Source organism: Hemitrygon akajei, chromosome 21, assembly GCF_048418815.1.
Source record: "Hemitrygon akajei chromosome 21, sHemAka1.3, whole genome shotgun sequence".
In the NCBI taxonomy this organism is placed as follows: domain Eukaryota; kingdom Metazoa; phylum Chordata; class Chondrichthyes; order Myliobatiformes; family Dasyatidae; genus Hemitrygon; species Hemitrygon akajei.
In genome coordinates, this window is record NC_133144.1 from 39,685,969 (window position 1) to 39,712,512 (window position 26,544).

Sequence of the window (26,544 nt, forward strand, 5' to 3'; positions counted from 1 at the left end):
CTGAAGGGCGCTTCCACCAGTGACAGGACAAGGTGGCCCAGGCTCCACAGTCTGTGCGTGCAGCACGGTCATTTACAACTTGACAAGCAGTAACGTCAACCAACAATATACAAGTAGTATGATATACTGGAAAATGCACCTTGTTTCCCATACTGGAGCAGTAACTTTTGTACATGGACTATGCGTTTAGTCAGCGGGTACTGGACAGGGGGATCCAGACTACCCGCAAAAGAAATGCAGATAAATAGGACTGCTAGATATAAGTATCCAGGTCGGCACTGATATGGCGGGCCGAAGGGCCTGCGCCAGCACTATATGCCTCTTATTGAATTTAATTGATCCAATTCGTTTGGAACTACTTGATTCCCATTAATAAAATGACATCAAATTGATTGATGGCGTCTCCTGCCTTATTCACCCAAATCTTACGCATTGACAATCTACCGATGCTAAACTAATCAGAGATGTCTTTTCTTCGGAATGTCATTTACATCTTGGAATCTGGGGCCTCCAGCGGGCAAAGATACAACATAACGAGCAATCTGTCCTTGGCCAAGATTTCGTTGTCCTGGTGTGTTTTGACCTCTTCTCTGCTAATAGTGAGCGCGTACTGCAAAAAGGCCATTTTATATTAGGGTTTTTGATAAACTATTTATTCGCTCGCAGGATGTGATTGCCCGCGGGTCTGTTTAGCTGGTGGAAGGCATGTGAGTTTATCTGTGAAGTCTACCATGCAGAAGCGGACAGCAGAGTGGCATGTTGCCGGATAAGACTATGCCGGCAATGCGACCTACCGTCATTTAACACGTTCTCGGTAGCCTCAAAAATACAGGGCAGAATAAACTTCCATTTCTCTGTGTCACTCTGTCCGGGAACAACAGTCCGTTCCTTAAGACTGAACTGCCGCGTCTACAATTAATGTTTACAATCGCGAATTCAAAAGAGGATGTAGATTTCGGAGAAAACGCGACATTTATTATGCATGGAGCGATTACATTTGGATCATAATCACATACTGTGAATGTATTTACAATCAAATGCTTCCCAAGATGTAAGATTTAACCATGTATACTGGCCAGCTGTACATAACTCGTCATTAAATAAACAAATATATAAATTTGCATCCCAAATGTACAGATTTACAAAAAATGAAGCGGGTTCAGTCTGTGGTGCTTGTGATGTGGGGTATGTACGTGTATGATGGTGTACGTATGTTTGCGTATGTGGACAGTGTGTATGCAGTGTGTGTATGTGTTTATGTATGTGCTGTACGTCGGGGTGTGCAGGGTGTATGCGTTGCGTTTATGTGTGTTGTGACAGAGTGTATTGTGTATACAAGTAGGCTTGTATGTATGTATACGTGGGGTGTGTATGTGTTCTGTGCATTGTGTATATATGTGTCGGGTGTGTGTATGTGAAAACACATTTCTCGCTATCTGCAGCCACATTCCGCCACCACCATCCCCTCGTATTTATACTTGTAGGTGGTCACGCCGGCACTGTTCTTGTACAATATGGAGATTGGATCCAGCTTGGTGGGGACACAACACGCCTTGGAAGCTTTCTCGGGGTTCCAATGGTTCACCAAGGTCTGGATCCTGGCGTGGTTTGTGGGGGTGACGTGGTCGCTGAGCGGAATGTAGCAGATCCCTCTACATTCGTAGGCCTCGTAACTCTTGGGGGCAATGATCCAGGAGTTCCATCCGATCTCGGTGAAGTCCACATGCAGAGGAGAGCGCTTGCAGTAGTTCCCTTTGGAACTCCTGCGGGTTCGTGACGAGGAGTCCCGCGAGAGCTTGGCCTGGGGTTTGAACAGGTCTGGGTTTGGGCCGCGGGCCGCCGACCTCTCGGCCAGCTCTTCCAGCGCGACTTCCTGTTCATGCACCAGCATTTCCTTCATCTCGTCCCCCTGCCCGTGCCTCGGGTCGTCGGAGAATACCACCAGTAACGGCTCGTTCTTGTTCTCCGAACTCAGCTCGTTCGCCGCCCCCGGAACCTCCTCCTCGGCACTCTCAATATGAACTTCAAGTTTATGGGTCGTTTTGTTGGATCGTACCCACCTTTTGACAGCATCTGTCACATCAAACGTTTCCCATCCGCTGTTTTTGCCATCGATCTGTTTGGAGACTAGTAGTGACATCAGAGGCTGCATAGAAATCACACTCGAGTTTTCCCCTGGTTCTTCCATGTCATAAACACGGACTATCCTGTTCACTCCTTCGTGCACCCTCCTGTCTCTGTCAACGAAGGCGTACAGTCTCAGCTCGGCCGCAATGATCTCTTCATGCTGAGGGATAGTTATATTAAAGACTAGCATGTGCCTCCTTGTCCCCCGTTCCTCTACTGCGAGCATCGTTGTTGTATCTGAGGACAGAGAGAGAGAGAGAGGAACCATTAGAAACACTGGAATATCTAAAGGACATTCCCCATCTAAAAGTAACACCGAGCTCCTCAAAATCAGATAAAATTGTGAGAGGCATTCGCGGAGCAGACAACCGATATCTTTTGAAATGTAAACTCGAGGGCATGCGTTTAAAGAGAGATGGGGAAAGTTCTAAGGAGCTGTGCAGGACAAGTATTTTATAAAGAGAGTGATAGGTTCCTGGCATGTGCTGGCGGTGGAGATAGAAGCGTTTAAGAGGCTAATTTTAGATAGGCACGTGAATATGCAGGGAATGGAGGGATATAGACTATGTGCAAACATAAGAGAATTATGTGCCACTAGGTTAATTAGTTTGGCAGAATATAGTGGGGCGAAGGCTTGTTCCTGCGCTGTACTGTTCTATGTTCTATTATCAGATTAGCCAAACACTTGAACGTACACGCTTTGTACCGGCATTCTGTGGAATACCGAGCGGGCGAAGAGCAACGTTCTTGTAATTTCGCGGTGGGTTTTGAGCAAAGTTTGAAACAAAGCCATTCGTCCAAAGTAATTATTTTAAAAACTTGCCCCCGTTCCTTCATCTTGCCTATTCACTACCTGGTGAAGCTGTCATTACGCATTTCAGACAGAGCAACACATACGAAATGCTGGAGGAGTTCAGCAGTTTAGGCAACATCAATGGAAATGAATAAACCGTTGATAATCGGGCCGAACCCCTTCTTCATCAGTACAATTCAGAAACAGAATCGGCTAAAAGCTGAGCACGAAATGTCAGAGGACGAGTTCTTCTCTCTCGGGAGAAAATTGACCGGTGGACCGTCAAACGCATTTACCTTCATTTCTGAAGCTTCTTACAATGTTTGAAGAGGGCATGGACGATCTGTCGGTGGCAAACTTGTTGTACAGATCGATCATGTACTGTGGTGGATCTTCTTGCAACGGGTCTTGCAAAGGGATTTCCGACAAGTTCACACTCCCGAAGAACTCGTCCTTCACGCTTTCCAAAAATGCGTTGAAAACAAACCCAGAATCGTCCCCTGGAAAGACTTCATTGCCGTAATTGTCTAATCCATCTTCGTCGACTGACTGGCCCCAACCATTAAGCGGCTTACATGTTGTGACTTGCAGTAGGAAAGTGAGGGAGAACGTGATAGCGAGGCAGGTAACGTAAGTCATTGCTTCTCGTCTTCTCGGAGGCCTCTGGTTCTTGTGGTATCCTTGTAGTGGAATATGGCCGTGCACCGAGGGAAGAATGAAGACAAGCGGGAGCTCTTCAATACATTGACTCCCCTTGGCTTCCGCGTTCTGCTCTGTCTTGCCGCGGCTCCCTTTCCACCAATATCATTGCACAGATGGACAGTCTTATCTTGGCTATTGATACCCTGTTTGAGTTTCCCGTATTTCGTAACCATCTCAGTTAATGAAGATTCTGTAAACAGTTGACCAACACATTGGACTAATGGGAAGTACAATGTACACCACGGCCAGTTAGAATCTGGGCTCTCGAGGTCAGTGTCTAATTACTTGCACCGCATCGCTGCCAATTCTCTGCAAACATCACAAGAACTTTCAACAGATCGCAGCCTTCAAGACTACAAATTACTCTTGCATTTGCAGAGTATTTGTGAAACAGTTCTTCAGTAAACAAGAGCCAAGTCAACCGGTTTTCAAAGCTTTGGGTGCTGAACAAAAGGCCCCCAACTAATAGGGATTTAATTATAGTCTTAACCTTCATTCAAATTATCAGTTAACCGATACAATTTTGACAGCCTGTGCAGCATCCCGCCTGTTTTGTGTCAAAAGTGTTTTCCCACCACTGGCTTAAGTAGACCGACAGGAAAAGTGTAGGCAGCCCTGCCTTCCTTTAACAGTTTTATCACTAAGGGTAGCGGGCAGAAAAAGTTCCACAGATGTACTAATGAGTAACAACAAGGAAAGAATGCATCGTTCTGGATTTACTTTCAATTTGCTGTCGCTGAAGAATTAAAAGATGACTGACCTGTAATGTGTCTGAATTAGTTTTTTAAAACAAAGTTGGTGTAGCGATGATTATAAAGCAGGGGTTCCCAACCTTTTTTATGCCATGGATCATTACCATTAAGCAGGGGGTCTGTGGACCCCAGTTTGAGAACCCCTATTGTAAAGTAACGTTAGGTATTTTGACTGGCATTTATGCTTATGCTTGTTCAAAATTTCTCTCTGTTTTTATTTTAGCACAGCTATTAATCCATTTGCACCAAAGCATTCACACTTAAAAAGTAGTTGAAAGATTTATCAACTTATTGTGTGCGGCATGGCAAAACTGGTGGTTTCACAGCATTGCGTGGCCTTATTCAGTTCCTCTAACTTTAACGGAACTACATATCAAATAGGACATCCAATGTATGACAGAACCAACTCCTAACTCTTTTTTGAGACTTTGCACACCTAATGTCACTCCTAGAAGATATTACCTCCCTCTCTGTCCCAAGCTCAGGATATGCATTGTATTAGTAATCGATGTACTCTGTGAATTATTTATGCAAAACAAAAATAATTTTGAATAAAATTAAAGTAACTTGAACTTTCAACACAACAACGTATGTGTGAATGGTGATAAGTGAAGTATTCAAGAATGTAATTAACTCATAACACAATGGTGTATCTTATGGATATCAATTTGAGCAAAAACACTATAAACTTTGCACTGTGCTTTCCACAATTGCTTTATATTAATAACTTTGTTATTTGTGTTAGAAGATATTGAAAGTAGAAATTTAATTTGAAATTTCCAAAACTGAAGCCTTTATATGGTTATATCAAATGTTTTGGCCTGGAACATAGACATGCCTTTTGCTTTAAATATGCTGAAAATCCTCTTTACCATCACAAAGCAGACTGGAATATTTGTTTTAACCCTCAAGTATAGCAGATAAGACAATACTTGCAATTCATTTAGAATAAAACAAGCACATTCTTGAGATGTCATAATCATGTCTACATTAGATTTTTTTTTGTGAAAGGAATGCAGACAGTAACCATGCAACAACTGGAATTGTTAATTCAATCTGCTATCTAACCCTGTACCCTCCATTAGATTTTTAGATCCCTCTGAACACTTTGCCAGCTTTTTTTTGCCCATGACATCTTAAGCAGCATCTCTATCTAAGGATAGAGTTATATGTAAAAGCTTCAGATGAACCTGTATGCAAAGGTACTACTAGCAGCGTATCATTCAGTACGGGAACTCATAAGAGGAGCTGTAGCTACACCCACACCTTTTCTTTCTCCCTAATTTTATACATGTCCAGCAATAATGAGATGAGGAATAGGGACAGGAGGTGGCCATAAGTCCCCTTGGGTCAGTTCTGGCATGCAATAAAATCATGGCTGACCTTTCCTGCAGTTTCCTCATTAACCTCTTGTCCGTCTTGTCCATAAATATAGACAAGGAATCAGCCCCCACAGGTCTTTGGTGAAGAGCTTTCTAAAGAAACTCTGAGAGATGAATTTCATTTCCCTCCCCAACTCAAGCAATTCTCGAACAATACCCCCAGATTCTAAATTCCCCTATGAGAGAAAGCATCCTTTCTGCATCCACCTTAAGTCCCCTTGGAACTTTATGTTCAAATAATGTTGCCTCCCATCCTTCTAAATTTTATTGAACAGAGGCCCAGCTAATTCAATCTCTCTGCATTAGCCAAACCTACATAAGAGAATAAGATATAGGGGCAGGATTAGGCCACTCATCACATCTGGTCTGCTGTACCGTGGCTGGTTTATTATCCTTCTCAGTCCCATTCTCCTGCCTTCTCCCTATAACCTTTGATGGCCTGACTAATCATGAATTCAGGAGTTCATCCCAGAACTGAACATAATGAACATCTGAATTGCCTCCAATGCAATGATAATGCTCCATAAATGAGACTAAAATTCTATCAGGTAGTCCAATGATGTCTGACTAATTCCTTAAAGCATTCTGGTAAGATTTTCCTACTTTATCAGTGTATTCCTCTTGCAGAAAAGACCAGCATTCTATTTTTCTTCCTAATTACCTGCATAGCAACTATATATGTGTGCTTCATAACAAAGGAAATCCAGAACTTCTTCTATACCACAGCAGTCTGTCCTCTCTCTGTTGTTACACTCTTCCTACCAAAATCGAGAACCTCACCTTTTCCTGCAAAATAATACATTTGGCTAAGATTTTCCCTGGTAATTTACGATGCCATTGTGTTTTCTTCATAATTTGCTTTCCACCTAGCTTTGTATCATCTGAAAATGTGACTATAGTAGACATAGTCCATCCACATGATTCATTGATGTAGATTGTAAATAGTCTTTGTAGTAAATCAATCAGTTTGCCAACTTGAAATCTGTATTCTGAGTTAGACAATTATCATATTTATGTACATAGTCAGTGGCCATTTTATTAGGTACTTATCTCCTAAGTGATTGAGTGTATGTCAGGCATAATGCCAACAATACTTAACCTCCATTGCAATTTTACATTTCACCTTATTGAAATCCAAATACACTGTATCTACTATTTCCCTCTTAACAATGAAGGATTGGCTTTATTTGTCGTATGTACATCAAAACATACAGTGAAATGCGCCGTTTGTGTCAAATCAAATCAGTGAGGATTGTGGTGGGCATCTCACAAGTGTTGCCACGCTTCCATGGCCAACATAACATGCCCACAGCTCACTAACCCGAAGCATACGTCTTTGGTATGTGGGAGGATACTGGAGCACCTGGAGGAAATGCATGCAGTCAAGAGGAGAAATATAAACTCCCTGCAGACAGTGGCACGAATTGAACTCTGATTTTACAGCAGGCATTGTAAAGTGTTGTACAAACTGCTACACTACTATGACCCCCCTTATATTTTATCCACTCTTGTTACATTCCCAAAAATATGAAAAAATGTCAAATTTGATATCCTTTTCATCAACTCTGTTTCTGCCAGGTCATGATACTGATTCCTTAATAATGGATTCTAGACTTTTCCCAATTAAAGACATTTAATTAATCTCTAAAAAGTGGGATCAAGTTTTATTTATTAGTCTAAGAAACCCCAAAGATGGGGTGCACAAAATCTCAAAGACAGTGACATAGGGAGTCTTAGATGAAAATCATCAGCGCCTTTCTTAAATTGCTTCTGTTATTATCTGTTACAACTCCAATTACTCTATACTATATGGATAACTATGGACTACTTAGAGTGTCAGGCTTTAGATGTTTCAGAAAGGACAGGGAGGGAGGCAAAAATGGTGGGGGCATGGCACTGCTGATCAGGGATAGTGTCATGGCTGCAGAAAAAGAGGAAGTCATGGAGGAATTGGCTAGTGAGTCTCTGTGGGTGGAAGTTAGAAACAGGAAGGGATCAATAGCTCTACTGGGTGTTTTTTATAGACCACCCAATAGTAACAGGGTCATCGAGGACCAATGATGTCCTCGATGTCCCTGTCAATTCTCGAAAGGTGTAATAATAACAGGGTTGTCAGGGTGGGAGATTTTAATTTCATAAATATTGATTGGCATCACTCTAGAGCAAGGGTTTAGATTGGGTGGAATTTGTTAGGTGTGTTCAGGAAGGTTTCCTGACACAAAATGTAGATAAGCCTACAAGAGGAGAGGTTGTACTTGATTTGGCATTGGGAAATGAACCTGGTCAGGTGTCAGGTCTCCTAGTGGAAGAGCATTTTGGAGATAGTGATCATAATTCTATCTCCTTTTCAATAGCATTGGAGAGGGATAGGAACAGACAAGTTAAGGAAGTGTTTAATTGGAGTAAGGGGAAACAGGCAGGAACATGAAAGCATAAATTGGGAATGGATGTTCTCAGGGAAATGTACAGCAGAAATATGGCAAATGTTCAGGGGATATTTGCGAGGAGTTCTGCATAGGTATGTTCCAATGAGACAGAAAGGATGGTAGGGTACAGGAGCAGTGGTGTACAAAGGCTGTTGTAAATTTAGTCAAGAAGAAAAGAAAAGCATATGAAAGTTTCAAAAAACTAGGTAATGATGGAGATCTAGAAGATTATAAGGCTAGCAGGAAGAAGCTTAAGAATGAAATTAGGAGAGCCAAAAGGGGCATGACAAGGCCTTGGTGAGAAGGATTAAAGAAAACCCGAACTCATTCTACAAGTATGCGAAGAAAAAGAGGATAAGACATAAGAGAATAGGACCAATCAAGTGTGACAGTGGAAAAGTGTGTATGGAACTGGAAGAGAGAGCAGAGGTATTTAATGAATACTTTGCTTCAGTATTCACTATGGAAAAAAGATCTTGGCAATTGTAGGGATGACTTACAGCAGACTGAAAAGCTTGACCACATAGACATTAAGAAAGGGGATGTGCTGGAGCTTTTGGAAAGCATCAAGTTGGATAAGTCTCCGGGATCGGACGAGATATACCCCAGGCAACTATGGGAGGTGAGGGAGGAGACTGCTGAGCTTCTGGCAGTGGTCTTTGGATCATCAATGGAGATGGGAGAGGTTCCGGAGGATTGGAGGATTGCAGATGTTGTTCCCTTATTCAAGTAAGGGAGTAGAGATAACCCAGGAAATTATAGGCCAGCAAGTCTTACTTCAGTGGTTGGTACGTTGATGGAAAAGATCTTGAGAGGTAGGATTTGGAGTGACATAATATGATTAGGAAAAGTCAGCATGGCTTTGTCAAAGGCAGGTCGAGCCTTATGAGCCTGATTAAATCTTTTGAGGATGTTCTTGCTTTCACTCTCAGTTTGAGCTGCCTAGTTCTTTTTCTTTGTTTTTTGTTTTTTGTCTGTTTTGGGTTTTTTTTTGTGTACATCTCAGTTATAAAAGTTTCTTCATCTTTTTTTATGGATAAGAGGAGAATCAATAATCTTTTTCTTTTTTATATACTATTAGATTAATACTATGTACGTCCTTGATAATGTTTATTTTTCTTTTATTTGAATTGTTATTGATATAGATATTTGAGCTAATTCTCCTCTTGTTTATATATATATGTACTCTTTTAATTAACTAATAAAAAGATTGAAAAAGAATGAAAGAGTCTTTTGAGGATGTGACTAAGCACAGATGAAGAAGTGGAGGGATGGGTTAGTACATTTGCTGATGACACAAAGTTTGGGGATGTTGTGGATAACGTAGAGGGCTGTCAGAGTTTATAGCAGGACATCGATAGGATGCAAAACTGGGCTGAGAAGTGGCAGATGGAGTTCAACCCAGATAAGTGTGAGGTGGTTCACTTTGGTAGGTCAAATATGATGGCAGAATATAGTATTAATGGTAAAACTCTTGGCAGTGTGGAGGATCAGAGGGATCTTGGGGTCCAACTCCATAGACAATCAAAGCTGCTGCACAAGTTGACTCTGTGGTTAAGAAGGCATACGGTGCATTAGCCTTTGTCAATCATGGGATTGAGTTTAAGAGCTGAAAGGTAATGTTCCAGCTATACTGGACCCTGGTCAGACCCCACTTGGAGTACTGTGCTCAGTTATGTTCACCTCACTACAGGAAGGATGTGGAAACTATAGAAAGGGTGCAGAGGAGATTTACAAGGATGTTGCCTGGATTGGGGAGCATGCCTTATGAGTGAACTTGGCCTTTTCTCCTTGGAGCGATGGAGGATGAGAGGTGACCTGATAGAGATGCATAAGATGATGAGAGGCATTGATTGTGAGGATAGTCAGAGGCTTTTCCCCAGGGCTGAAATGGCTAGCACGAGAGGGCACAGTTTTAAGGTGTTGGAAGTAGGTACAGATGAGATGTCATTTTTTTCATTTTTCAATCTTTTTTATTGATTTTCAAATAAAGAATATACAAATCGAAAGAGGAGTTTAACAAATAGATAATATAAAAGACATATAAACAGCAATAGTAAAAACAGGAAGTATATAATATCAAAATCAAATAGGTAATATATTATGCTATTATATATACAATAGTCAGAAAGAAATTACAACTCCTCATGGCAATCGTAAAAAAAGATTGGAAATTTTATTAATAGAGAAAGAAAAACCCCACTAACTAAACTGAAACAAAAAAAAGAGAAAAAGAAAAGAAAGAAAACGAAAGATTGGGCAGTCCAATTGAGGATAAACTTTAAAAAGAGAGAAAAAAACCCACATCCTTCCAGTCATTTCCAAACCTTCATGGATAAGGATTTTCCCCAAAATAAATAAATAAAGATAAATTAAATCATGTGAAAATATTGAATAAAGGGTCACCAGACTTGTTCAAAATCAAAGGATGTATCAAATGTCTGGCTTCTAATTTTCTTCAAACTTATACATGACATGATGGAGGAGAGCCAATAGAAAACAGTAGGTGAATTAGATTCTTTCCAGTTTAGCAAAATAGCTCTCCTAGCCAATAAAGTTGAAAATGCTATCACATGTTGGGCGGAAGCAGACACTTGCTTCCTCTGGAAAAATCCCAAAAATGCTGTAAGTGGATTAGGTTGAACATCCATATCTATAACTTTAGATAATATTCCAAACACATCCCTCCAAAAATTATTTAAACTTACACATGACCAAAACATATGGGTTAGAGTAGGCACTTCTGCGTTACATCTGTCACAAATAGGGCATATATTAGGAAAAATATGCGCCAATTTATCTTTGGACATATCTGTGTACTATCTTAAACTGAATTAAAATATGGTGTGTGCAGATAGATGAATTATTGACTAAATAATAAATTTTACTCCATTGGTTATCTGAGAGTGAATGTTGAAGTTCTACTTCCCAGGTACGTTGAACCCTATCATTAGGCGATGTGCGGGCATTCATTAACTGTTTATAAATGATAGCAGATGTCAAGGGTAAGTTTTTTACGCAGAGAGTGATGAGGGCGTGGAATAGACTGCCAGCGATGGTGGTGGAGGCGGATGCGAGAGGGTCTTTTAAGGACTCCTGGTACATGGAGCTTAGAGAAATAGAAGGCTATGTATAACCCTAGGTAATTTCTAAAGTAAGGACATATTCGGCACAGCATTGTGGGCCGAAGGGCCTGTATTGTGCTGCCAGTTTTCTATGTTCTATGTTTTTAACTATTTTTCCAGAAATAATTGCTTCCAATTTGCTTTTGATTAATCATCTCTATCTGCTTCCAGCATCACATCATGGCACACAAATACATTTACCATGTGGTGAAATGTTGCCATGGAGTGCTTGGTACTTACCTCATTCCTGTTGTAGCTCCGTCCTCTTATTTGTTTTCCTTTTAGAGATGGAAGAACTTGCCTTGATTTATATCATCTAGCATGCTCATTGTATCATCTTCAAACAATTATTTTTCAATAAATATTTAAATACTTATAATAAATCAAGTTTTTGAAATTGTTCCTGAAAATCCAGTCTAACCATTTTTTTTTTTGCTTTACTAGCTATCTGAATCCAGGGACTGTATTCTGAATATAGAGAGAATTCCAAAGAAGCCAAGTTTTATAGAAAATTTAAAAGTATAGAACAGAAAACTTCTAGTAAGAGAGAAGTAATGATATGTTTTCAGCTGTGTCTGTATCTGCAGACAGGCTGCATCACTATCTGATCTGGCGTGGGGAGGGTCTTCGGGGCACAGAATCAAAAGAAGCTACAGAAAGTCGTAAAATTAGTCAGCTTCATCTTGGGTACTAGCCTCCGTAGTATCCAAGACATCTTCAAGGAGCGATGCCTCAGAAAGGCAGCGCCCATTATTAAGGACCCGATCACCCAGGACATGTTATAGTCAGGAAGGTAGTGCAGAAGCCTGAAGACTCATTCTTAACAATTCAGGAATAGCTTCTTCCCCCTGCCATCTAAATGTCTAAATGGACATTGAACCCATGACTTCTTAAAAAAAAGATTATTTCTATTTTTGCACTATTTTAAATTTAACTATTTAAAATACTTATTGATTAAATTATTTATTTTTCTATATTATGGTGTATTGCACCGTTACTATTACTATGTTAACAAATTTCATGACATATGCCGGTGATATTAAACCTGATTCTGATTCACTATTGTGAGATTTTGCAGCAGATCTCTCCTGTCTAAGTGTTCTACCACTTAAGCATAATATTTAAGTTCTTTTAAGTTCAAAATGGTCAGCTTGTAGTGAATAAAAATCTCAAGAGTTTTAATCCTTGTAATCAATGAAGGGCTGCTTATAACTGCAGCTCTTACAAACCAGCTGCTGTTGAGGCAACAGATATCAAATGAAAATAGAAGATGTGTGTGTGTGTGTGTGTGTGTGTGTGTGTGTGTGTGTGTGTGTGTGTGTGTGTGTGTGTGTGTGTGTGTGTGTGTGTGTGTGTGTGTGTGTGCGTGCGCGTGTGCGTGTGCGTGCGTGTGCGTGTGTGTGTGTGTGTGTGTGAGAGAGAGACAGAGAGACATGGTTCAGTTCAGTGCATGTTCTCTGTCTGAGTTCAAAGATATCACTGGCATGACTGTCTCTTCCTAACTGCCTCTTCCTAACTGACCTTCAACTGAATGGCTTACCAAGCCTTTTTATCAGAGAACTGTCAAGTCTCAGTCACATTGGTGGGTCTGTACTCTGTAATGGGAAACAATTTTTTTAAACAAATGACATCACTGAGCAAAATAGGGTTTTCATGGCAATCGGAATTGTATAATTTATACTCTGGGTCAACATGCCTGTGATATGGATGCAAGTAAGTTTTTCATTGAACCTGCAGCTCACTGCACTTGTGCACACATCAGCTCGCTTGACTTGATATGGATATTGTTGGTGCAACCTGTCCATTCTGAGATAACCTTGAGAAAACACCAGAGTCACTTCCTTGAATCATTGAAGTCCTTCTGTAGAAAGTTCCCCCTAAAGTGCTGCTAGGTAGGAACCTGCGGATTTAGAGGCAGAGGCTGTGAAGGAGCAGCCAGTGTTTTCCATGCCAGGATGCTGTACAGGTTGAAGAGAAATCTTCAGGGAGCAATACTTCCATGTCACCTTCTGCCTTTGGCCTTCTTGATGGTAGACGTTATGCATTTGTGAGTTTGGCAGAGCAACAGTGCACTAGATGAGTGACTGCAGTGTATGTTGTAGATGCTGCATATTGTAGGCATGGTGCTTCAGTAGTGGAGAAAATAACAGTTTGGGCCCAATGTTCTCCCAACATACCATCACGCCTTGCTTAAATTATTTTTGTATCTTGGCAAACTATGAATAATGGTAGCATAACCATTATGCTACCACCAGTAGCATGCTCCTGTTCTGGTCACCTCACTACAGGAAGGATGTGGAAACCATAGAAAGGGTGCAGAGGAGATTTACAAGGATGTTGTCTGGATTGGGGAGCATGCCTTATGAGAATAGGTTGAGTGAACTGAGCCTTTTCTCCTTGGAGTGACGGAGGATGAGAGGTGACCTGATAGAGGTGTATAAGATGATGAGAGGCATTGATCGTGTGGATAGTCAGAGGCTTTTTCCCAGGGCTGAAATGGCTAATGCGAGAGGGCACAGTTTTAAGGTGCTTCAAAGTAGGTACAGAGGGAATGACAGGGATAATTGTTTTACGCAGAGAATGGTGAGTACGTGGAATGGACTGCCAGTGACGGTGGTGGAGGCGGATATGATAGGTTCTTTTAAGACTCCTGGACAGGTACATGGAGCTCAGAAAAATAGAGGGCTGTGGGTAACCCTAGGTAATTTCTAAAGTAAGTACATGTTCGGCTCAGCATTGTGGGCCAAAGGGCCTGTATGGTGCTGTAGGTTTTCTATGTTTTTTTCTATGCTTCTATAACACCTTTACTGTGGCTGCGACCTGGTTTCAATTTTGCCACTGCCCGTAAGGAGTTTGTACAGTCACCCTGTGACAACATGGGTTTCTTCTCTGTGCTCTGATGTCCTCCTAAGTTCCAAAGATATACAGGTTAGTAGGTTAATTGGTCACTTGGCTGAATTAGCTTGTAGGTCTAGGGGTATTAAGGTGTGACAGGTTCCGGGTTCAAATCCCAGATGCGTTCTTATTTAAGATGTAACATTCTGTATAACAGTGCACCAATCTGGGTTCAATTCCTGCCACTGTTTGTAAGGAGTCTGTACATTCTCCCTGTCTGAACTCAGACTGGTTCAAATCAGTCCAACCAGGTCACCCAACAAGCAGGCCCAGCCGATGAGATCGCACTCTATTCCTTCTGTAAACCTGCCATTTTACTTAATGAATAGTTTCCTATCTAAGGCCTCAGGTTTAGCAGATCATTAGCAGAACCTCCTTGCATCCATGTTCAACTGCTCTGATTGAGTTATCCCGGAGCAATAATCAATTTATCATAAAATGGCAGCTACAAGGATAGTCACAGAATATGGCTGCCTCCATTCCTGTTCACCGGTTTGTAGATTATAGTTCTTTCTAGCCAACAAAGCCTTCAACCAAATGAAATACGTTTTGCTACCTGACATCACACAGAAGTCTGATTTACCACTTCTTCTACTGGATGGCAATTTGATCCACAACATCAAATAATTTTGAAGCCATTTTACTCTTATTCTAAATCATTCAAGGAAAAGTGTTGCAACCTTTATTAACATGGATCTTAAAGACATTGCTGAGCTCAATCTATATACTGTACCCAAAGCTGAAAATCAATGAAAATATGTTGCAACAGGAATAAACCACTAAGCCTCTTCTATTTGTCATTCCATAATGGGAGATCCCTAGCTTTATTCATTTATTCAGTAGCATTAACAGCCTTACCAAAGATTAAGATTACCATTAGTTGTCCCATGTACATCAAAACATCAGAACATATAGTGCAATGTGTCAGCTGCATCAAATCAAATCTGCGAGGATTGTGCAGGGCAGCCCACAAACATAGCCAACTCCAACATTGTATTTCAACGGCAACATACCTAACCACCACTCACTACCCCTCTGGGGAAACTGGAGCACAGGGTCACAGGGAGAACATCCGAACTTCCTACAGGCAGAGATGAAATTGATCCCTATCAATGATTGCTGGTGCTGAAACAATTTTACTCTAACCACTAAGCCTCTGGACCAAAGGTTCGTCAAGCTCATTGCTCAAATTTTTGATTGACTTCTTTTCAGCAGTTCCACTGTGACATCCTCCTCGAGTGTTGAAGAAATAGCTTGCTGAGGACCTGAGCTGAACAGGAGAGCAGCTGGAAATAATTTCACAACTAGGTGGTGCAGCTACTATACTGAAGAAGGCAGAAAGATTAAGCCCAGTCCTCCTGACTCCATTGTGCAATCAAGTTGAAAGTTATCTGTTAGATTTTCATATGTATTTATAAGGATCAGTATGTAGTTTTGATTATTAAGAAGTAGATTAAGTAACAATCGGAAGTCATTTTACCACAAAACTGATACCAATTTGTAATACTTGCATTCTACAGCTACTTGACAAATGACTTTTTATTTGTTTGCATTTTTCTTTCTTATGTAACACGCAGTAATGTTTCACTGCTAAGGCTAAGGTAATGGTTTCTCTGTTTGGGTTATGACTAGACATAACGGGGGCTTTGAAATGTATGTTATCCAATGAGAGGGGTGTTGCTCTTTCTTGTGGGTCTGGAAGAGGGATTTTCAGGGTCTTTTGTCAGCAGGAGATGAAGGAAGACATGTGTGGAGAGAGCTGGTAGACCACTGGACGGAGTGGACTGGGAGTGAGGGTCCGAAGGTCGGCGACACTCGGAGGAGGTCGATGGTTGACGAATGGCCGTATCAGTGAGCTCCAACGTGCACTTTTGGCTTTTTCCTTAAAATCAGCTTGTTTTCTTCTTATTTTCTTCATTAATAACTAACCCTATATACAGATTAAGATTTATGAAATCCAATCATTTAATTGCATGTGGCGTACTGTCTGATAGTTTGTGGTGCAGATTTGTAACCGGGCAACATATCACACAGCATCCACACAAAAGAAATTTCTCATTTTGGCAGGGCCAGAGGCTGTTTTCCCCTAGACAAGCACGTGCTGGTTGAGCCTGAGGGTTACACTTACTTCCAAATGTATTGGGTCATTCTTCAGCGACTATTCCTTTCAGTGGAGTGATATTGGATTCCTTACAAAGAACATGTCTCAACCTCAGCACCAATTCTCATCATGCAATTTAGGAGCTAGATATAAACTACTATCTTGTTTAAATTAGTGTAGGAATATTAAAATAGACCAGAAAATAATATATAACCATATTTGTTATATTTTTCAATAAGTTTGATGTGGTAAAATGCCTGTATTTCAACATCTGTTGGAGTAGTTTAGTAGGGTAATGTAATTGGTGGAAATGTACATAATTCACAACCAGTGACATTGAGTTGGGCTTCACTTTGAGAGACTGCTCTGACATGATGATGTAATTTTGTAAAGGACTTTTAATGTGCTTTGTGTTCAGGTTTTGGAGTTCAATAAATGTATTCAAGACGCCTCATGTTGTTTTACTTGTGAAAATCTACAGTGTTTGTTTATTTGGAGAAAATCTATTGATGTCCATCTTTCACAAGAGTGGAAGAATTGGAAGCTAAGAAGTCTTTAGCGCCCTCAGTAATTAATGTTGAGTGACATCAAAAAATATATAATAGTTGATGAGTGGATTAATGCACTGGGGAAGAGGAAAGAGAAGCTGACAGAATGTTAACTGAAGTCAAAAGTACCGAATCAGTTGTACAGTGGGCCCTGGAGAAATTAGTATCGTTTTGAAATTTGAGCATGGAATTAATCTTAAATGTGAACATTCTCTGTATGAATGGCATCAGATTAAAGCAACTCATAGACATAATGATTTTTCCTATTGTAGAGCTTTCAAACCGAGAGCCTTTACTTTCAAATGTTACAGGATCAGATGCTGAAAGAGCTCATTGTATGAGAGTATAAAATGAACATAAAATACTCATAAAATGAACATAAATCCTCTGGGCGTACATTGAAGGAAGCTGTAGATAAGCTTACAGTTTTAAATGAAACTAATTGATGTCTGTTATCATCTTGAATATGAACCAGAAGTCTTTTGTTGCTGAACTTACTGTTGGTCACTCCTAAAATATCCCCAAGTTAATTTACTAATTTTATGACTCCTCACCTAAAAGCTTTCAATTCACAGTTCAAAAGAAAACAGTGAACTTTTATTCCTATTGTGGCATCTTATGCTATCAAGGGGAAAGAAGAAAAGTTTGAAAAAATGACTGAGAAGACACCAGGCTGAACTAGTTGATCATTCACACAATGGATCTGAGATGGTTGCCCTGCGATGTTTCTCCCTTTCCATATTGATCAAGTCTGATTCCATTCTTAAGAATCCTAGACTTTCTATTCTCTCCAAAAACCTGAAGTCTTATATATTTGTTTCATGAATTTTCTGTGTATCCTTGGGCATCAACATTCTTCCACAAGACCCAAAATTGGCCCCAGTACTCCAGCTGGGGCATAACTAGTGATTTACAAAAGTTTAGCACAACTTTCTTACTCTGATTTGACATTAACAAACCAAGAAAAGTGTTAATAGGTAAAACAAGGAGAAGGTATTTACATGGGTGAAAGAGTTAAGGGCTAATAATTGTAAATCAAGTGTCAAATTGGAAAAGGACCAGATGTGACAAGAAAGCATTTTTTTCTGTACATTCTGGAGGATTAATAAAAACAAATTCAGAAAGGAAATGATTGGATGATTATTTAAAGAGTGAAAAAAAGGGAATGAGCAGGATCTGGAATGAATTGCCCGGCTTCTGGGAGTCCAGCAGACCCTGGAGATAGATTATAAACTATCTTGTAGACAAAACTTCAACTTTTATAAATCTCTTTCCCATTCTCCCTTTAACTTTGTCTTTCGCTCATTCCCATGAACCCCTCACCGATTCTTAAGCACCTCCACCCCACAAACCCTTGGGGTAGCCTACAGTAGCCAATTAACCTACCAGCACATCTTTCAGATGTGAAGGAAACCAGAGCATCGGAGGAAACACAGGTAATCACAAGGAGAACATGCAAACCCCACAGTGACCAGAGGTGGGCATCAAAAGCAGAAGATTTCTTGTTGAAGTAATGAGGCAGCAGTACTGCCTGCTGCATCACTGTGTTGTTCCTATGACCATCACCTTGCACCCTGCAACCTGAGAGGCTTTCTGGTCCACATCAGTTTGGCAGAAGAACGTGGATGGATCTTAACTGCAATTAGCTGGTGTGACTTTCCAAATATCTGAGGTTCTTTCTTTCCTTAAGAATAATTACCAACCTAAACAGGTTTCCTGAAATCCCTCCCAAGATCTTCAATCACAATGAACCAATGAAACAGATCTGCTGGCCTCTCTGAAACCCATCTACCGGAAGGATGCTTCCATTAGTTATTTGAACATAGCACCTGAATATGTACAAAGAATTAACTGTTAGGGATAGTTTACTAGACTCAAGTAGATTTAGGAACACCCAACAAATTTTGCTTCATGTAATTGAAATCTTATCTGTGCTCTTTTGTCATCAGAGTAATTAATGGTTTTCTAAACAAACCCTGTTCAACATTAATCCCCATCCTCTTTAGTAGCATACAGTTTCAACCAGTAACCCAAGTATATTCTGCAGAAATCAGCAACAGGAAAGATTAAACAGGCATCCATATTTAAGGACAAAGAACTGTCACAGTAAATGTGATCATTACAATGTCCTCTGGCCACGACATTTTGATGCAATAGTTTCAAACTGAAAGATGGGGAAGTTTATCTGAGACCATAGTCTGCATAGAATTTGCCGAACCTGAATCACTGTTAGATCCCTTTCTACTTTCCCTTCCATGTAGCTGTAGTGCTCTTTCTCTGGATTAAGTGTGTCATCTAAGCAAAAAATGTATCCTTCTGCGGCTGAGGTCTGACTGTGGGCAGCAGAAGCCCGGTATGGCAGTGCTGTAGATGGACAGCTGCTCCCATAAGTGTCTGTTCATCAGTTGTCACTTGCCTTCTTTTCATTCACTCTTCCTCTTTCTATTTGGCCCTTTCCCACCACTTGGCAGGTTAATACTTTTTCTCCCTTTTCTCATTTTGCTTACCATACTTTCCCAGAGTGCTTTATCTGTCTCTTCCTCTTCCTTCTGTCCTCTGTGCCAGAATCCAAAGGGAGCTCTGCAGCCTGGAAATGGGATACCTGTTCTTCCGTAACAGAACGAGGAAGTTAAATAGTGAATGAACCGCAATAAATTGGCATAACAGTGTGGGCTGAAAGATCTGTTCTGTGCTGTACTGTTTCATGTTCTAGGTCACAAAGAATTGCAGCCAGTCAGTCCATCCTATTTGTTTCATTGTTTAATCAATACAACAATCATCTTTATACTTCTCCCTTTATTTCCTCCACCTTACAGGAATTTTTTCCTCTAGAAATTATTACTCTTTGATGAAGTTCCTCCTCTCACTCATCCATTTACAAATCAAAATTGCACCTTTGAAGCATCCTTCCTGTCTCCTGCCTGAGAAGTGACTGGGACCTGCTCTAATTTGCCTACCAGCACACCAGGTCCACAGCAGATGGCATTTCATTGGCTCTACACTCACCCTAGAATATCTGAGTGCTCTTTATTGACTACAGCTTGGTATTCTGTGCTATTATCCCCTCAAAACTAATCAATAAGCTTCAAGATCTTGACCTCAGTACCTCCTTGTGCAATTGGATCTTGGATTTCCTCACTTGTAGACCCCAGTATTCTTGGTTTTGCCACAACATCTCCTCCACAGTATCCATCAGCACAGGTGCACCGCAAGCCTGTGTCCTCTACTTACTTTACATTTATAACTGTGTGGCTAAACACAGCTCCAATGCCATATTTAATTTGGCTGATGGCACCACGGTTGTTGGCCAAATCAAAGGTAGTGATGATCAGCATATAGGAAGGAGAATGGAAATCTGGCTGAGTGGTGCCATAGCAACAACCTCTCACTCAATGTCAGTGAGACGAAGGCGCTGATTATTGAGTTCAGGAGGAGGAAACTGAAGGTCTATGAGCCATTTCTCATCGGGGACCAAAGGCAGAGAGGGTCAGCAACTTTAAATTCCTTGGTGCTATTTCAGAGGATGTGTCCTTGGCCTAATACTTAAGGACAACACCTCTGCTTTCTTAGAAGTTTGTGGAAATTTGGCATGTCATCTAAAACTTTGACAAACTTCTGTAGATGTGTGGTAGACAGTATAGATAGATAGATAGATAGATAGATAGATAGATACTTTATTCATCCCCATGGGGAAATTCAACATTTTTTCCAATGTCCCATACACTTTTTGTAGCAAAAACTCATTACATACAATACTTAACTCAGTAATAATATGATATGCATCTAAATCACTAACTCAAAAAGCATTAATAATAGCTTTAAAAAAAAAGTTCTTAAGTCCTGGCAGTTGAATTGTAAAGCCTAATGGCATTGGGGAGTATTGACCTCTTCATCCTGTCTGAGGAGCATTGCATCGACAGTAACCTGTCGCTGAAACTGCTTCTCTGTCTCTGGATGGTGCTATGTAGAGGATGTTCAGGGTTTTCCATAATTGACCGTAGCCTACTCAGCGCCCTTCGCTCAGCTACCGATGTTAAACTCTCCAGTACTTTGCCCACGACAGAGCCCGCCTTCCTTATCAGCTTATTAAGACGTGAGGCGTCCTTCTTCTTAATGCTTCCTCCCCAACACGCCACCACAAAGAAGAGGGCGCTCTCAACAACTGACCTATAGAACATCTTCAGCATCTCACTGCAGACATTGAATGACGCCAACCTTCTAAGGAAGTACAGTCGACTCTGTGCCTTCCTGCACAAGGCATCTGTGTTGGCAGTCCAGTCTAGCTTCTCGTCCAACTGTACTCCCAGATACTTGTAGGTCTTAACCTGCTCCACACATTCTCCATTAATGATCACTGGCTCCATATGAGGCCTAGATCTCCTAAAGTCCACCACCATCTCCTTGGTCTTGGTGACATTGAGACGCAGGTAGTTTGAGTTGCACCATATCACAAAGTCCTGTATCAGTTTCCTATACTCCTCCTCCTGTCCATTCCTGACACACCCCACTATGGCCGTGTCATCAGCGAACTTCTGCACATGGCAGGACTCCGAGTTATATTGGAAGTCAGATGTGTACAGGGTGAACAGGACCGGAGAGAGTACGGTTCCCTGTGGCGCTCCTGTGCTGCTGACAACACCCTTGAATGGAAAATCCTACAGAAAGTAATGGATATGGGCTAGTTTATCATGGGTAAAGCCCTCCCCTCCACTGAGCACATCTACACAGAGTGGTGTCACAGGAAAGCAGTGTCCATTATCAGGGACTATCACCACCCTGGTCATGCTCTCGTCTTGCTGCTGCCATCAGGGGGAAGGTACAAGAGCCTCAGGACTCACACTACCTGGTTCAGGAACAGTTACTATCCCTCAACCATTAGGCTCCTGAACTAGTGGGAATAATTTCATTCAACTTCACTTGCCCCATTACTGAGTTGTTCCTACAAACTATGGACTCATTTTCAAGGATTCTTCTCACGTTCTCAATATATATTGCTTATTATTATTATTATTATTATTATTATTAATTTTTCCTCTCCCTTTTGTATTTGCACAGTTTATTGTCTTTTGCACACTGGTTGTTTGTCTGCCCTTGGGTGTGGTCTTTCAGAGATTCTATTATGTTTCTCGGGTATACTGAGAATGCACACAAGAAAATGGATCTCCGAGTTGTTTGTGAATGGTGATATATATGTACTTTATTAATACATATACTTTGAACATTGAATAAAGAAAAATGCTCCACAAGGAGCAAACCAAAGTTGAATAAGGAAGTATTAATTTATAACATGTACATTGAAACATCAAAACACACAATGAAATGCATTATTTGTGTCAAGTCAAATCAGTGAGGATTGTGCTGGGCAACCTAAAAGAGTCAGCACACTTTTGACGCCAACATAGAATGCCCACAGCTCATTAACCCTAACTGTACACTTCTGGAATGTGAGAGGAAACTGGAGCACCTAGAGGAAACCCACTCAGTCATAGGGAGAATGTATAAACTCCTTACAGACAGTAGTGGCAGGAATTGATACCAAAGCAGTGCTCGCTGGTGCTGTAATATCATAATTCTAACTGCAATGCCAAAGAAACTTTTAAATGAGTGCTATGAGAAAAGAGGGAAAAGGGATATTTATTGGGTGAAATTCCAGGACTCTATCCTAATGATGCAGAGGGTATGGTTGATATTTGTGGACAGTTAAAAAAAGGGGATTGGTTAAGAGGAAGGAATTGTAAAAATGCAGAAATGCATTTAACAGATGAGGAGGAATGGGGAAGGCCACAAAGAGATTTGTTCCTTGTGGTTAGAGGTTTAAGCTGGGGTCAACAATGACACTAAGGTGTTGAAGGACAGATTGAACCTCAAGCAGTTGCCAGGAAGGAGGATGGATTTAGTGACTATGGATCAGGATTTTGTTTTGGGGTGAATGGCAATTGTTCTCATGATCCCAACCTTTGGTGAGAAGAAATCGAGGTGGCAGGTAGGCACAACTTGAGACACTGGTGGAGTTGAAGAGATAATTGAAGCGGGATGCTGGATATCATCCCTGTACATACACGGCCTTTTCTTTGTTCTTCAGTCATAGATTCAAAATTGAGTTGCTTTCCATTAGTCCTGACTCCTCCCACATTTCCAAAGGATCTTTTCCAATTGTTTGCCTTTGTCAGACATGTTTTGACCTTTCCTCAAAAGTATCAAGGCTCAGATGGTAGTCTTATGTTTCAGTAACTCAAAATGACTGCAATGATAAACATGCTAAGTGAATTAGGTTAACGTTCCATAACAGAGACCTTTCATCAGTTCCAAGGGAGGGTCTCAGAGCTGGAACATTAAATCTGTCTCGCTAGGCACAGATATTGTCTAACCTACTGAGCGCTTCCCGCATCTTCTATTTTTATTTTAGATCTCCAGTGTCAGGAGTTTTTGTTTGTTCTCCTGATAAGAAGACTTATCAGGTAATGTTTGTAAATAGTTGTAAACTAAGAGTTCTGAACCACTTGGAAACACTTATATCATTGGAAGATTTATCTCTCGGTTAGATGGCACCATAAGGCACAGTACTCTATTTTGTTCAAAGGCATCCAATAATGTTCCACAGTGTTTGCAATGTTCAGTTCAAGGTTTGAGTTAGCTTCCATTGAACTGAATTTAACTGTTGTGTACAGGTCTGTAAATTGCTTTACTTTGTGCATAGTGCAGTCCTGAAGCACTTGGAAGCATTTATCTCCTCTTAAGATGATGAGCTGGCAGCTTCACATATGGGTTACATTTCATGCAGCAAATGAGTACTTAACGTGAATTGAAAGGGGTGATGCAGATTCTGACCACGTGTTCCTGCTAAACTCTGTCAGTGATGAAATCTCAACTGTACTCCATTGGTTTAGGAATATGAACGGCTGATTATTTGCTTTTGCCGTACTGTTATGAACAGAATTTGGGTAAAACTATAATCAATCTCCAACCCTTTATAGCTACAGATTAGTGTTCCACAAGATATCCATCTCATACAATGTAGATGGATGATCTGTCCCAGCTAATCTCCAAACTAATAAAACAGAATAGCAATTTCCTATCTGTCCTAGAACAGACCAAAATTAACATCAGTTACAATGCAGCATGGTGTCAATGGACAGCAGACAAATACCACAGCAGTTTAGCAAGTAATGTGGTAAGTTCAGGAAATAGTTCACAAAGTATTCTATTATTCATGCTTGGTCATAACTGGAGATGCCCCATGCATAATTAGATGCTATTTTTCAGAAAGCAGTGTTATAATGTTCCCCATTTCTCTGCCAATGTGTAAACATTAATGTTAAACGGCAGTAATGGTCTTTGCAAAGTCTATTCTGAGATATACTTTCTTTGGTGACCTTCCCACCTCCACTAACACGCTCTCAGAATCTCCAGCATCTTCACCTTCTGTATCGATGAGAGATCGGTGGAGAGAGGAACAGAGGTCATATTTCAGGAGGGAGATCCTTCACTAGAATTGGGAAGGTGAGAGAGAAAGAAAGATAGGTTTATGTTGCTGAGAAGGTGGGAAAGGGCAAGAATAAAGGTAAAACCTCTGGAGTCAGGTTTATAGTGAAGTTGGTGAAATGATATAGTTGATGGTTTAATGAGATAGGTTAGAGGAGGGGTGCTACAAATAAAGAAACACAATTAATATCTCTCTTTAACTGCAATCGTTAATCCATCAACCAGGTTATTTCACTAAATCCACAAGGGCAGACATTGATATGACATAGAACAGCTCCCCTCTTCCAAGTTATAGCACTTAATGTGCACTGGAGAGCTCCATTAAACCACATGGGTACGGATGTGACTAGACGTAAAGAGAATACTTTGAAAACCATTGTTTGAACTCATTGCATTCTGTGATATATGCCTGTTGTACATTTGCACTGAGCTAAGCTATTATTGGTATTATCACTGAGGAGCTTCAGGAGGGGTGAGAATATACATTGTGGTTCATGAGGTTTGAGGCTCATGAGGGAGAGGGAGAAGATTACAGCATATGAGAGGTAACCCACTTGTAGCATAAGCGCTCCCTGCCTACAGCGCCTCCCTGTGGTACATGGATCAGAGAAAAAAAATAACCAACACAAATCAAAATTGCTGATGCTGGAAATTTGAAATAAGAGCAGGAAGTCTTGGAAACAGGCAGCATTTTTGGAATAAGGAAGAGAATTAATATTTCAGATCCAAGATTCTTCATCAGAACCAGTAAAAAAATAACAAGGGCAACCTGAATTTTGACTGAGTATTTCCCTCTTCTACTGCAAACACCAGCATTAAACAAAACTCAAGGTAGTATTTGGTGAAATATACATGTTTTGATAATAAATTTACATTGAACTTTGAACTTTGACAGGGTTGCCAAGGATCACCAGAATTTGGGATGAGGAAGCTTACTTATTTTATGGAGAACTCTGAAGATGGGGTTAGGACACAGACTTGTTATGATTGAGAGGCGGATTCAGGGGCTGAATGGAAAACTTACTTTTCTTCTCATGAACATTGTATTCTCAAGCTAAATGTGAAATTGAATGTTAAAGAGAATTAAATTGTCTCCATCAGTATCCATTACCAAAGGAAAGTTCTTGAGATCTGATTGATCGGGAGAGGAAATTATCAGCCGGAGGGGCACCTGAGCAGTGGCGAGCTTATCTGAGGCCCCTTTACACATTTGCAGTATTGCAAAAGGAGCGAGGCCGTTGGAAATCAGTTTTGTCTTTCTCAATTAACCAAATGCTGCTGAATTAGCCAAGTATTTCAGGCCGCTCTTTGGGGAAGTGATTAACGAGTAAGTAATATATCCCTGGGAGGTAGTTAAGAGAGATAGGCAAGTCTTTAGAGAGATCTCGTTTATTTTGTAATCTGATATTTGACTACATTTTCCAAATTAGTCTCCCATCAGAAACCATGGCTGAGACATTTCTTTGTGCTGCTGTTCACAGCAGAGAAAAAGCAATACAGGTTTGCAGAAAGTGCTGAAATTTCCCAGTATTTCCACATCACACATAATATACTAAACTGAGCAGTGGAGTTCAGTGTTTCTGACATAGCTGACGGACCTAACAGATTTACAGCTCTGTTCCTAATGTGTTACTTGATTGAGAGTCAATGGTATGAGAACATTTTATTACCTCTAGCCCCAATGACTATTCCACTGTATTAGGCACTTTATATGGATCTCACAGCTCTGTGTTTAAGGTTCTGTCCTGCTTGTCGTATGATAAGCATTTCAACAGATTCAGCTATTGCAAAATAATTCTCTGTTATTTCATGGATGTAGAATTATGCATTAATTTGTTCAATATTGACACTGCTATTAAAGCTGATATTACCTCAGTGAAGAAATGACTGCAGTTAGACAAGGGACTTGAAAGTAATGAAGCCCCCGGAAAGAGTGAACTGCAGCTCTATGTATTCAGAGATGTGGGCAGACAGTTGTGAAGCCATGAATGTTAAGAGAGGCTCTAATCATGGGGAATGGGCGGCGCAGCTCACACAAAATGCCGGAGGAACTCAGCAGGTCAGGCAGCGTCTATGGAAATGAATAAATAGTCGACATTTCGGGCTGAGACCCTTTATCAGGACCATAAAGAAAGGGGCAAGAAGCCAGAATAAGAAGGTGGGGGAGGGAATAAGTACAAACTCGAAGGTGATAGGTAGAAAAAGTAAAGG

The 26,544-nt window shown here is 40.7% G+C and overlaps 1 protein-coding gene across 1 annotated transcript; it reads right to left on the reverse strand.

Moving 5' to 3' along the window:
• Positions 1-953: 953 nt before the first annotated feature.
• LOC140714477 (bone morphogenetic protein 10-like) lies at positions 954-3,782 on the reverse strand. Its single transcript, XM_073025774.1, has 2 exons — positions 3,217-3,782; positions 954-2,364 (listed from the first exon to the last, which is right to left on the reverse strand). The coding sequence occupies exons 1-2, from the start codon at positions 3,557-3,559 to the stop codon at positions 1,433-1,435; spliced, it is 1,275 nt and encodes a 424-aa protein (XP_072881875.1). The 5' UTR covers positions 3,560-3,782; the 3' UTR covers positions 954-1,432.
• Positions 3,783-26,544: the final 22,762 nt, after the last annotated feature.

Excerpts from the sequence above, each read along its gene's own strand:
- LOC140714477 (XM_073025774.1), bottom strand. The coding sequence starts at position 3,559 with ATGACTTACGTTACCTGCCTCGCTATCACGTTCTCCCTCACTTTCCTA. Across the intron at positions 2,365-3,216 it reads AAGAAGCTTCAGAAATGAAG|ATACAACAACGATGCTCGCA; the intron begins GTAAATGCGTTT and ends CTCTGTCCTCAG.